Source organism: Pygoscelis adeliae, unplaced genomic scaffold (genome assembly GCF_000699105.1).
Source record: "Pygoscelis adeliae isolate BGI_AS28 unplaced genomic scaffold, ASM69910v1 Scaffold62, whole genome shotgun sequence".
Taxonomy (NCBI): Eukaryota; Metazoa; Chordata; class Aves; order Sphenisciformes; family Spheniscidae; genus Pygoscelis; species Pygoscelis adeliae.
In genome coordinates this window covers 3,880,852-3,892,185 of record NW_008824401.1, presented here as the reverse complement: position 1 = coordinate 3,892,185, position 11,334 = coordinate 3,880,852, and the positions used below count along the sequence as shown (strand labels likewise).

Here is an 11,334-nt window from a genome sequence, read left to right as displayed (position 1 = left end):
TTCCCTTGGCTCTCTTTCCAGTAGCTAAGGTATGCTAGATACTATAAGAGATATTGTTTATTAGAGCAGTTATTGCTGTATTGGAAGAACATATAACTTCTTACTTTGTCATCCAGGCACTGAAGAGCAATTCAATATTTTCCTTGAAAATACATAAAGAGAGCAAGTTTAATTTCAAGTATATCTTAGAGCAGTGGACAAAAAAATATAGTTCTGGCATTCATGTTGTGTTAGGTGAGTATTTTCTTTTTGTCTAGTTGTGATTATGTCTTCATGGTGACTCATGTTCTACACTAAATACTTATACTGGGTTATCTCTTCCACAGGGTCAGTTCCCTATGAATTCATTCTAGTTGTCCCTTTACTTATTAGTGCTACAGCTAGTCTTTTTTCTTTTTTTTCCTTTTTGTTGTTGTTGTTCCTGTGTCCCAGGGTTAACTGCTGCGAGGGAAAACCTTACTTATTAGAGGGAACATAAAGGAGTTTTTTTGATGCATTATTTAAAAGAACTACTAGTACGTTCAGAGAATTTCCATGATTTCACAATTGTCTCCTACTACAGAGGATGTCTGCAGTTTGAAATATTTTAGAAACTCCGAAGACTTATTGTAATCATTTCCCACATGTTCTGGTAGAAGTCTATTTTTCAAGTTGATTGCAGACTCTTACCCAGTTTCAAACTTAATTTTTTCCATTTTGTACATCAAAGGCAAGAAGATTGATTTAATTACATCTGCTTTGTAGGTTCATACAAAGGTGTTAACATTCCTGCATTACTTCAAGTGTTTTCTGTCTTACTCTTGTAAAGTACTTAGCTGTGGGCAATTTTAGTTATTCTCTGATACTGATATGAGATAAAGAATTATGCTAGATTATTAGAGACTAACAGGAAACGCTGTTTCTGCCATATGCTTATGAAGTGTATTGACTGAAGAAATATAATGGCTTATATAAGTGTATTGGGAAAAGACCTTTTTCTTAAGTTAGTGGGTGGGGAGAAGGAAACAGCTATTGCTAATGTGATGTAATACTTCACATGCTTGAAGTATTATGGTTATCTTATATGTGTGTATAAATCATGTGCTTAGTTTTAACAGATGACTGCATGCAGTCTTTGGGAATTACAGATGCAACTTGCGTGATACATTTCGGTTTTCCTTCTCCAAGAATCTTCGGTCAGCGTCTACACAGCATGTCTGACAACTTCTGTAAAGTGATAAAGGTTTGAATGAATCTTTAATGGGTTAATACTACATTTGATTATTAAGTGTTGGATACATAAAAGCGTTTTAAAATAATTTTTTTTTAGGATTCTTCTGTAGATCAGGAATATACAAAGGCAAGGTCAGTCATTCTGCTAACAGAAAACAGTGCATGTCATGCACTTGGGATCCTGCGCTATTTGCAGCGCGCAGAAGCTGAAATTCCACCAGAACTGCATGATTTTACTTCCAAGATGCTAGAAGACGAAGAAGATAAGAAATTTTCAAGGCCACTTTGTGCCTATCTTAAAACATTTGGGATTTGCAAGTAAGGAAGTACCAAGTTTTCTTGACAGCCTTACTGATGTAGGAAGGCATTGTATGCCCTGAATGATAACTGCTTCTACTTCCTTGATGAATTTTCCTGTTGGATACTTCTATTCAAACCACATTTTGCTCATGATTCTCTTTTTTCTGTTCACTGTTGCATCTGTTTCACTCTTTAATATTTTTGTTTTCATAAAAGTACTTATGTTGTTATGGAGGCCATACATAATATGATGTAGCATAATTATGACTCCTGCCTCGATGTACTTGAGCGAACTTTAAGCCATTGTTTTGATTAGTATTCTAACCATAATTGCACAAGGTTTGTGCTTTACTCTCTCCCCTATGGTCTCCTGTCCCTCCAGAGCGGGTAAGTAGACGATGACTTATCTGAGCTGTGTGTAACTGGATTGTAAGTAATGCCTGAAGGAGGAAGCTAAAGTGTTCTCAGGTATGACTTCTAGTAGAGATAACTGTTGTTGCAAGTAACAAAAAATTCAGTGTTAGTATTTGTTTTACTTTGAAACAAGTTTTCTGGTGTTTTTTTGTTTTGTTGTACAAACTTTTCCACCAAGAGCTTTTTGGCCGTTTCTGTCTAACCCCCCGAGTCATTGGTGCTGTTTGAGACAGAAATTGAATATTGAGGGCTGATGAAATTTCAGTGTTTAAAGCTGTTGTAAGTCACATGAAAATAGTTCACAACTGAAAACAAAGGGCTTTTTTCTAAAACCATTTTCTTAATACATAGGAATAGAACAGTGTGTCCAGATCGTCATCAAATTAATTTACAAATAGACGTGCCCCAGAATATACCAGATAAAATTATACAAACACCTGGATGTGTGACAGTAAGTTGTTACTATTTACCTTGGGTTTGGGTACCAAGAAGACAGGTCTTAAATAGCTACTTAGCATATTACTTATTTTTTCACACTGCATTAATATCACTGTAGTATGTATACTATATCTCTTGGATGTTTGTTATTTTTTAGCTTTTTTCCTCTCTCCCTTGCATAAGTAAGTGTGACAGATTTTCCTTTAATCCCTAGCTTGAATTGACATTATTTTGCAGGTGATTCTGAGTTTACCTCAGATTTTCTTCTGCACTGAAGATTCCCGTTCTATGGGAAGAGGGCTTATGTTCTGTTTATTCCTTCCCTCTATAAATTGAGATCATATACCAAAATTAACAAAGGTTAAAGTTCCTATAAACTTCAATTATATTTATTGTAGAGGATACACAAATTTATCTTCTGGAGTGAAGAGAAGTTGATGATGCATGTTTCGTTGGAAGTGAGGATTTTTTCTTAGCTGACATGCTCATGCAAACTTGCTGAAAAGTGAGCATATTCTGGTCTTGTCACTTGAAACTAGTATTCATTTGCAGTATCCACAGAAAATGGGATACAGCTCCTCCCTTATCTTCTAGATGTAACAGTTATTTCCTACTAAGGTGTCAATGCTTTTTGAAAACGATTTTGATAGAGTGCTGTTCTAATTGGACTTTTTTAATAGTTTCATAGTCGTGGTTATTGGGCTGACTTTGTTATGGTCGTTCTTCACATCCCAGTAACAGTTTGTATTTCCAGCTCCCTTTACCCGGCTTTTCAGTCCCTTCTATACTGGAGTGTCTTCCCATGCAGCAGTATTGTACAGTCTCTCTCGTCTCCTTGTTGGATGATGATTGCTGAGGGTGAGTGTGTAGACATTGGTGCTTCCTTCCAAAGTTAGCACTTTCGGTCTAAGAAGTGCTGGATGCCTTCCATTTGGATGAGCTGCTTCCACCTTCTTCCTGTCCTGCCTTTTCCAGAATTCAGGTGCCTTCAGGTCATGGAGTTAATGGGTGTTACCCATTCCTAAAAGTCATAGGTTGTGAGAAGAGAAAATAAGGAGAACTGGGTGGATTCTTTGGTGTCAGTCCATTTCTGCCTGATTAAAATTAAAGCTTTTGTTGGTAGGTATGAGTTCAAACCCTTTGACAACCTACATGTATACAGTTTTAGTGCCGGATGGATTTGCCAGATTTAGTGGACAGATTTCATGACGCTCCTATTAGAAACTTGCACTTACCTGTGGTGCACTCAAGACAGCAAGTTGTAGCCTCTTCCATTTTCTCATCTGCTTCTGCTGACTGCAGAGCCTGGGTGTCTGTCTTACAAATCGGTTATCGCTTTGATAAGTATTCACTTTCTTTTTTGTTTGGAACCTAGTATAATGTCTCCTTCCTTTAAGAGCCTCAAGTCGCATTTGTGCTTTTTGAGGATTTTGAAGTGGAAATTACTTTCTGGTCCTCTTACTATCCTGTCTGGCCTCGTACGCCCAGCTGTATCTCAGTACTTCTGCTTGGCATGACCCTTGAGATGGAATGCACTCAGCATTTTATGCATTGGTGTTGATAGTACTATATTCATAGTTTTTCACTGAAGTAATTTTAGTGCAAAGAGAGTGAAGGCCTCATGCCTCCCCAGTCAGCTCTTCTAAAACTCACTGTGAGGTTGGAGAACACTTAGAATTAAGCTTGAATGGTGTGGAATGCCTTAGTGGTTAGTAGCTTAGCAGGTAGTAGTATAGCTCACTTCATTTAAGTGGAGTACCACCAACTGAGACCTAACAGTTCTTGCTCTATAAATTTCTGTCCACTGTTGACTGGACTGTGGGCAATTAGTATTATTCATAGTCTTATTAATAATATAATAATAACTCATAATCTTCTGAAATGTGTGTACGTAACAGCATCTCTGTCACCTCTTTGGGCTGGAAAGAGGTAGGTGATCTTGAATATGAAAACTTATATTTCATTAATTGACAAAATCATCCAGTCCTCCTTTTTTCTAATGTATTTTATGCTTTCAGATACTGCCTCTCCACATTGTAAATGCAACAAACTACTTCGGTCGAATAGTAGATAAACAAAAGGACCAATATACAACCCTTGCTGAAGAAATTAATGAGTATTTTAAGAAACCTAGTAATAAAATTTCTGTTAAAAATGTGGAGAAACTAGCATTTTATGGATTATGTGAGAAAACACTTTTTCACAGGTAAAAATTTTTTAAAATTATTCATGTGCACTTTTTATACGAAATAATTTAAAACTTTCACTGTTTAGTTAAAAAAAAAGTCAACCTACCCCCAAAACCAGCAAAAAATCACTGCTATTCAAATCATTCTTTAAAAAGCTATCACATACTCTTTAAGTTACTGAATGGAAAACAGAACAACTACCCACACGCACACACGCAGTTAGATATTTTGCTATGCAAATACCATTTTTTAAACGAGTAGATTAAAAAACTTATTATATGAATAATAATCCTGTGTTTCCTCTCCTACTGTATGAAGGGTTCAGGTGATAGAGATTTCCCCAAAAGAGGACGAAAATTTGTTCTTTAACGTCAAAATTCAATATATAGATGAAGGTAGAACAAGTCAAGTTCAGAGCTATCAGCTGCTTCACTTACCTGCAAGATTTCAGTGTCTGCCACCTCAGGCTGTGGAATTTGTAGTTTGTAGAGTGAAACCGGTTGATAATGAAATGGAATGGAACCCAAAGGTAATATTTGTCAGGTTTTTCATGGCATTACCTTTAAGTTCTTTAATTTCTCGCTGTGTTGTTGGAAGTGAGGAACTGTTTCTACAAGAAAACAGTTATGAACTGCAAATTTAGTTATCAAACTTCATTGCTTATTAGTATTACCAATAAATATCTGCTATTGGGCCAGAGTCTAAGAAGTCAGTTTTCTTGTTTGTTTTCCTAAAGAATAATAAATTTATGGGGTTTTCTTTTCTATGATTTAAATGGCTTCTTCCAGAACAAGTTATTGCTGCTTTTGAATCTGTGGGGAGTAACAGGGGAAGGGTAGCCTCTGTAAATTGACCTGTGTTTGAGTAGTCTTCCATTAAGGAAGCTCCTTCCTTAAAGGCTAATACTATTTTAACCTACAGTAAAGTTGGAGTATTTCACTAGTTTACTCAAAACTGGTTTTAATTATTGAATACCCTTTTCATTGTTAAGCTCAGAAGATTGTTTCATTATAATTAAAATAACTGTAAAGTTATGTTTGTATACATCTCAAGTGCAGTGAAAATTTGTTTTTCCTAGGTAACTCATTATATTCATCACAAAATTAAAGGAAAACTACATGAAGCAAAAATAGTACATACCTTGGGAAATACAGCTTGGGTTGACCCAATGGTAGGTATAGAATTGTAGCATTACAAAATATTTGTATATAAACTCCTTTGTAACAAGAGCACCCATTCTTCTCTTTCCTTCTGTCCGTTCCTATTTTAATTTTATTCTACGTGGTATTCACACAGTACTGTTGGTTAATTTACTGTGATGGCGTCTGAGCACTGGAACAGGTTGCTCAGAGGTTGTAGAGTCTCCATCCTTGGAGATACTCAGAAGCCATCAGGACGTGGTCCTGGGCAGCTGGTTCTAGGTGCCACTGCTTGAGCAAGGGGGTTGGACGAGATGACCTCCAGAGGTCCTTTCCAACCTCAGCCATTCTGGGATAAATATGTGTGCTTGTATATAGGTGGAATACATTACTGAGTAAAACTTGAACTTTAAATCTGCAGAACTAAATATGCACCAGTAACAGCGCACCAAATTGATTATAAATGTCATCCAGACTATTCCACGAAGTTGATAACAGAAGTTTATTTTGGAAGTACTAGTTTTTAGGGTTTTGTCTTGTAAAATCAATTCTGTAGTTCATTACACATTCCTCTGAAAGAATGAAACTTTGATCCTCCAAGATTGTTTGCTGATATCCAAGATCTTTTATGCTAGACTTCACTTATTCTTCTTGTATTTCTAAGTCTTTGCTGTCTTTTATGGTTCTTGCACTAGTTTAGAGTTAGTTTTACTCTAAATTTTTCTGCAAATTAAAAAACGCTTTTAAGCTTTTTTCCTTAGTTTTCTTGATCAGAATAGGAAGAATGGGTGCTCTCGTTCTTAGAATTTTTTTTTTTTTTACAATTTTACTTACACTAACATCTAGAAGACTGCTTGGTCTTCCAAAGTGTTAATGCATAGTGTTGTGAGTTTTTCTTCATAAACTGAATTTCTTTCTGTCAGCATTCAAAAGAGGACTTGTAACCATCAATTGGGTATAAAGGCTGTGATTCTGACCTTTCAGATATTAAGGTGGTTTTTGGGGGGGGGTTGTGGCTTTTTTTTTTTAACATCTTCTCATTGCAGTCATCTTAGATGTGATGAAAGTGCTTTAATTATTGGTTTTCTCAGAGTTGACATTTGATGTTTTCCTGAAATGAAAATGTTATTGTCAGTGCCATGTTTGTATTGTTCCCCTGGCCCGTAAGAATGGCAGTACTGGCCTGGACCCAGTATTCCTGTTGGTAGTGCTGACTTGGAAGGTGATAGCTAGGGAAAAGCTAGAGAGTATGTCATCCATGTGATGATGTTTCCTCTGAGTATTCTCCTGTTCTTCCAAAACTGTGCAGGTAGATTGCCTTAAGGCTGTGCTTTACTTGAAAGGAGTTTTTTTTTTTTAAAAGGCAGGAATCTATTCTGACAGTTACATCAAAGGACAAAAAAAATCAGGTGCCTTTTTAAGCCTTTACTAATGGCATGAACAAGCTAGTTGAATTTTTATGATATCTGTTAAGAAATAACCTCATTTTATGAGCAAGGAGTTCTGTGAAGAATTGTTACCAAAGGTAGCTCGCAAGTTGAGGGATGAAGGGCCTCCCTATATCTCAGGATCGTGATGTGCCTCTTATGGCTGCTTGGTCCTCCCAAAGCATACAGTAAGTTATTCCTGTGCTTTGCAATGTATCATACTATGTCTTCCATCTGACCATTCAGTCAGCTGAAAAACAAAGTGGAAAGAGAAAATGATCTGGAAGTAATTCTCTTTAGTAGTTTCTCTTCCCATATGGAATATCTCAACCTTTCTCCGATTTCTATGCTTTTGGTTTTGCTTAGGGTTTTTCTTACCGTGCCTCCCCAGCAGTTTTATTGTTACTTGGGTCTAGAAGTTATTCTAACTATGTGGTCTGTATTTTGGCTGTAATTTGTGTAATCAGGGCTAGGATTGTTTACTTCATTGCCATCTTGGTTCTGTTAGATGGGACTAGGTACTAGTTACTTGAGCCATTATCACAATGAAAAAGATGGTGATACTTGGAAAACAGTTAAACATGGATAGATTCCTGTTTGAAAATCGTAGAAAATTAATTGCTTACAGGTATAAATAAATGGGGGTATGTTTAAAGTTTTACTTAAAGAACGAACAGCTTAGAGTTGGAGAGAGACCATTTTTGAACTATGGTTTCCATCTAGTATGTTTTGTAATTCAAGGTCCGGGTTACCAGGCTTTCAGATTTGAAGATGTCTGTCAATGAATACAACGTTCGCTCTGAGATCTTGTCTACGGGTCTGGGAACTGACAATCCAGATCATATAACACAACTTCAGAAGTTGTGCAGACACATGAAGGTATTAGATCACGCAAAGAACTTGGACCCTTTGTAAGTGTTTACAAATTTTTTTCAGCATATACTTTACTAGGAAAAAAAATCTGTTACTTAATTTTAACTGGATATTTTCATGATTAATATTACTGAATGTGACTTTCATTTAAACACAGAGACAATAGTTTGTGATATATCTGCTTTCCTTTAACTATTTTTTAGCCACATAATCATCATGGAAAGAAAAATATCAATTCTAGAAAATGTTAAACTAGCATTTGATGCAGATAGTCAAGTTTCTCATAAAAATATGGAGTCTGAATTCAAATTCTGTTATCTTTTATTATGATCAGTGGCTTTTTTTGAGTGCTTACCAGTCAGTACAGTGGAACATATTGTTGTGTTTGTACAACTGCAGAGTACAAGCTGGTTACTTTAAAAGGATTAGGACCATATGCTTGATGAGTATGGCTACATGATGGTTTTTGCAGTAACAGCACTGTACTTTTTTTTTTTTTCCTTGCCTTGCAAACTTCTAGAACTGAGCAAATACTGTATGTGGTGGAAGGGCACATCTCACTGTGGTCTGTCCCGGATCCTAGAACCCTTGATTTAAAATGCTTATGAGCAAGACATCCGTAGCTTTTTTGTTCTGGCCTCTGTGTGGCACCTTGTTGAGGAGTTTCTTTAGCCATTTATTCTCCAGTTTGGAGAGCCGTGATTAAAAATATAATTTAAATGCTGTTGTCTGACCAACCAATTTTTTTTAATGTTTACAAGGAAGAGAAAAATCTGAAATATTTTCTTACAGAGAGTAAATATTGCTTCATAAAAAAAAAAAAGTCCCTGGAATACCAGCATGGGCACTGTATGTGTTGTCTCAGGGTTGGGCAAGTTAATTAAGGCTGTTGTTTTTGTGATTTAGCCAGTCAACAAGAGGAAGCCTAACCCCCTCCGTACCATTTCCGTCTTAGATTGGGGTTCCTACATTTCTATCTAGAACTGTACTGGAGTTTTATCTTAACCAAAGGATTTTTTTTTCTCATATTTTGTACAACCTTAAAAATCAGTATTTGAGAACAGTGTTTGCACTATTGATGCTTGGAAGGCTTTTTTTCAGGTTTTATTCCTCACAGAGGACTCTCAGGCTCTGAGGTTTCTGCTACCTTGAGCACAGCCGTTTTGAATTTATTTCTTGTTTCATGCTGTTACTGAACAGGTTGGTAACCTCCTAATGGTCACTAGAGCATGTAATGCCAGAGACCAGACAACTTTATCGTGGTGCTGTGTGCAACAGTTCCATCTCAAATATCTGTAATGCAACAGCTTGGATTACTTTTTGCAGAGTCACTGAGCTTGATACTACTGTTGAAACATTCAGTACTGACTGCATTCTTTTTTAGTAAGGTACTAGTTAAATAAAGGGGACTTAAAGAGCTCCTGTAAGGTGAAGCTGACTGAGTAACTTCATTTGTGTTTTTTGCAGGAATATCTTCTCCCAGAACTGCATGTTGCAGAATATGCGTAGTTAATGTTGGTTATGCAGATTTCAGATCCTTCATTGCAGATTTAAATTTCATAAAGGAAATTTTTACTTCTTCGTATGTGGCAGATCACTTTGCCTCCCCTTAGTTTGTGCTAGTTTGACAAGCATTCTGTGTTACTCCATTTTTTTGTCTAGGATTTGTGTGTGCAATGTGGTAGTCTCTTACCTATTGTCCTTCATAGCTATGAGTATGGCTCATTACTTAACAGGTACCCATAATACTTGTCTGATTGTGGTTTTTCTCTGGTCATGATAATAGCATCAAAGAATGCTTCTGCCCAGTAAAAGACTTTAAAAAATAACACAAAGATAAAGGATAGTTTCCATGCTATTTTGAAAACAGTCATTTTTCTCTGAACTACTTGGCAAATTGCCTACATTGCAGAACTCCTGCCTGACATCAGCAGCCCAAACCACCTCCCATTAGTGCATCAAGCAGCACTCAGTATAGCTGGTTAAGTTTTCTGTTCTTTTGCCTCAGCCATTCACTTCAATTATATGTCCTTGCTACAGAGTGCTGGTGGTCTTGTGATTGTTCATCAGTCTCCCTCTTTAGTTCAAAAGCCAGTAAGATTCTTCAGTTAATTAAATGCTCATGGTTTGTCATGTGCAGTGCAAGGATCTTACTTCTGTGACCAGAATGAAAGTGGTGTTTCTACTCCTCCCACAAATATTAAGTCTTCTAAACCAGCGGACCTTAGCATATATAGGCTGCACAGCCTTTCAGGCAAGCTTGGCATAGCCAGAATTTTGCATGTTGTAAACAGCACTTGTCAGCAAGATCAAGTTCAGTCTTAATTGCCTTAAGAAACATTTTTGTCCTGGAAAGAAAATGGCTCACACCTTCATCTCCAAGATGACGTGGTCTATGGATATAAGCAGTATCCTTGCTTTGGGATAATCCATCAGTTTATAAAGCCACTCTGTCTCTGGGCCTTCTCTCCAGACCTTTTTGATGATAATGGAGGAGGTCGTAGCCCATGTCTAATGCATAGGCATCTCTCTAATTTACTACCTTGTTGACTGTTCAATAAATGCACAGTCAAAGCACTAGATCCTTCAATCTCTTTATATAAGAGATATCTCTTTAGATACAAGGAAGAAATTTTTCATGCTGAGGGTGGTGAAATACTGGAACAGGTTGCCCAGAGAGGTGGTGGATGCCCCATCCCTGGAAACATTCAAGGTCAGGTTGGACGGGGCTCTGAGCAACCTGATCTATTTGGAGATGTCCCTGCTCATTGCAGGGGGGTTGGACTAGATGACCTCTAAACGTTCTTTCCAACCCAAACTACTCTATGATTCTACTCTATGATTTTACGTGACCTTTGGATATCATCCCATGAAGACTTGGCAAATACTCCAGTCACTCCTGATTAATCATGTTCGAGAAACACAGGCTGTCCTTCATTGCAAGTGTTTCCACAGTTGGAGGGGTACTAGGCCTAGGTTGCAAAGTTGGGTTTTTTTGCAGGAATATCTTCTCCTTGTTGGAGAATATGCAGTTACATGTTGGTTGTGTCGATTTCAGGTGCTTCATTGCAGACTTCATATACAAAGCTTTTGCCTCTATTTGCCCAGTTTTCAGCCCCCTACCTTTCAAGTCCTTCTTCAGCTTGTGAGGTACCTCCTTGCTTGGTGGCTGTTTTAGGGTTTCTGTGTGGCATGTGAATAACTAAACATTTTTTGTAGAACCTTGGTTGCTTTAAGGTAAGATTAGATTCTGTCAGACTTTGGCTTTCCAAAGCTATTCAGTAAATCAAAGGAGACTTGACTTTTTTAAAAAGTGTTTGATTCCTTCAAGTACATAACTCA

The 11,334-nt window shown here is 37.1% G+C and overlaps 1 protein-coding gene across 1 annotated transcript in view; it reads left to right on the top strand.

The window, feature by feature from the left end:
* LOC103913735 (putative ATP-dependent RNA helicase TDRD12) overlaps window positions 1-11,334 on the top strand; it is a 34,141-nt gene that overhangs the window by 18,118 nt on the left and 4,689 nt on the right. The window contains exons 15-22 of the mRNA XM_009320275.1: window positions 117-234; window positions 1,089-1,222; window positions 1,310-1,530; window positions 2,278-2,377; window positions 4,383-4,570; window positions 4,872-5,082; window positions 5,632-5,724; window positions 7,861-8,030. Coding sequence (XP_009318550.1) covers window positions 117-234; window positions 1,089-1,222; window positions 1,310-1,530; window positions 2,278-2,377; window positions 4,383-4,570; window positions 4,872-5,082; window positions 5,632-5,724; window positions 7,861-8,030 — 1,235 coding nt within the window. The remainder of the gene's footprint in view (window positions 1-116; window positions 235-1,088; window positions 1,223-1,309; window positions 1,531-2,277; window positions 2,378-4,382; window positions 4,571-4,871; window positions 5,083-5,631; window positions 5,725-7,860; window positions 8,031-11,334) is intronic.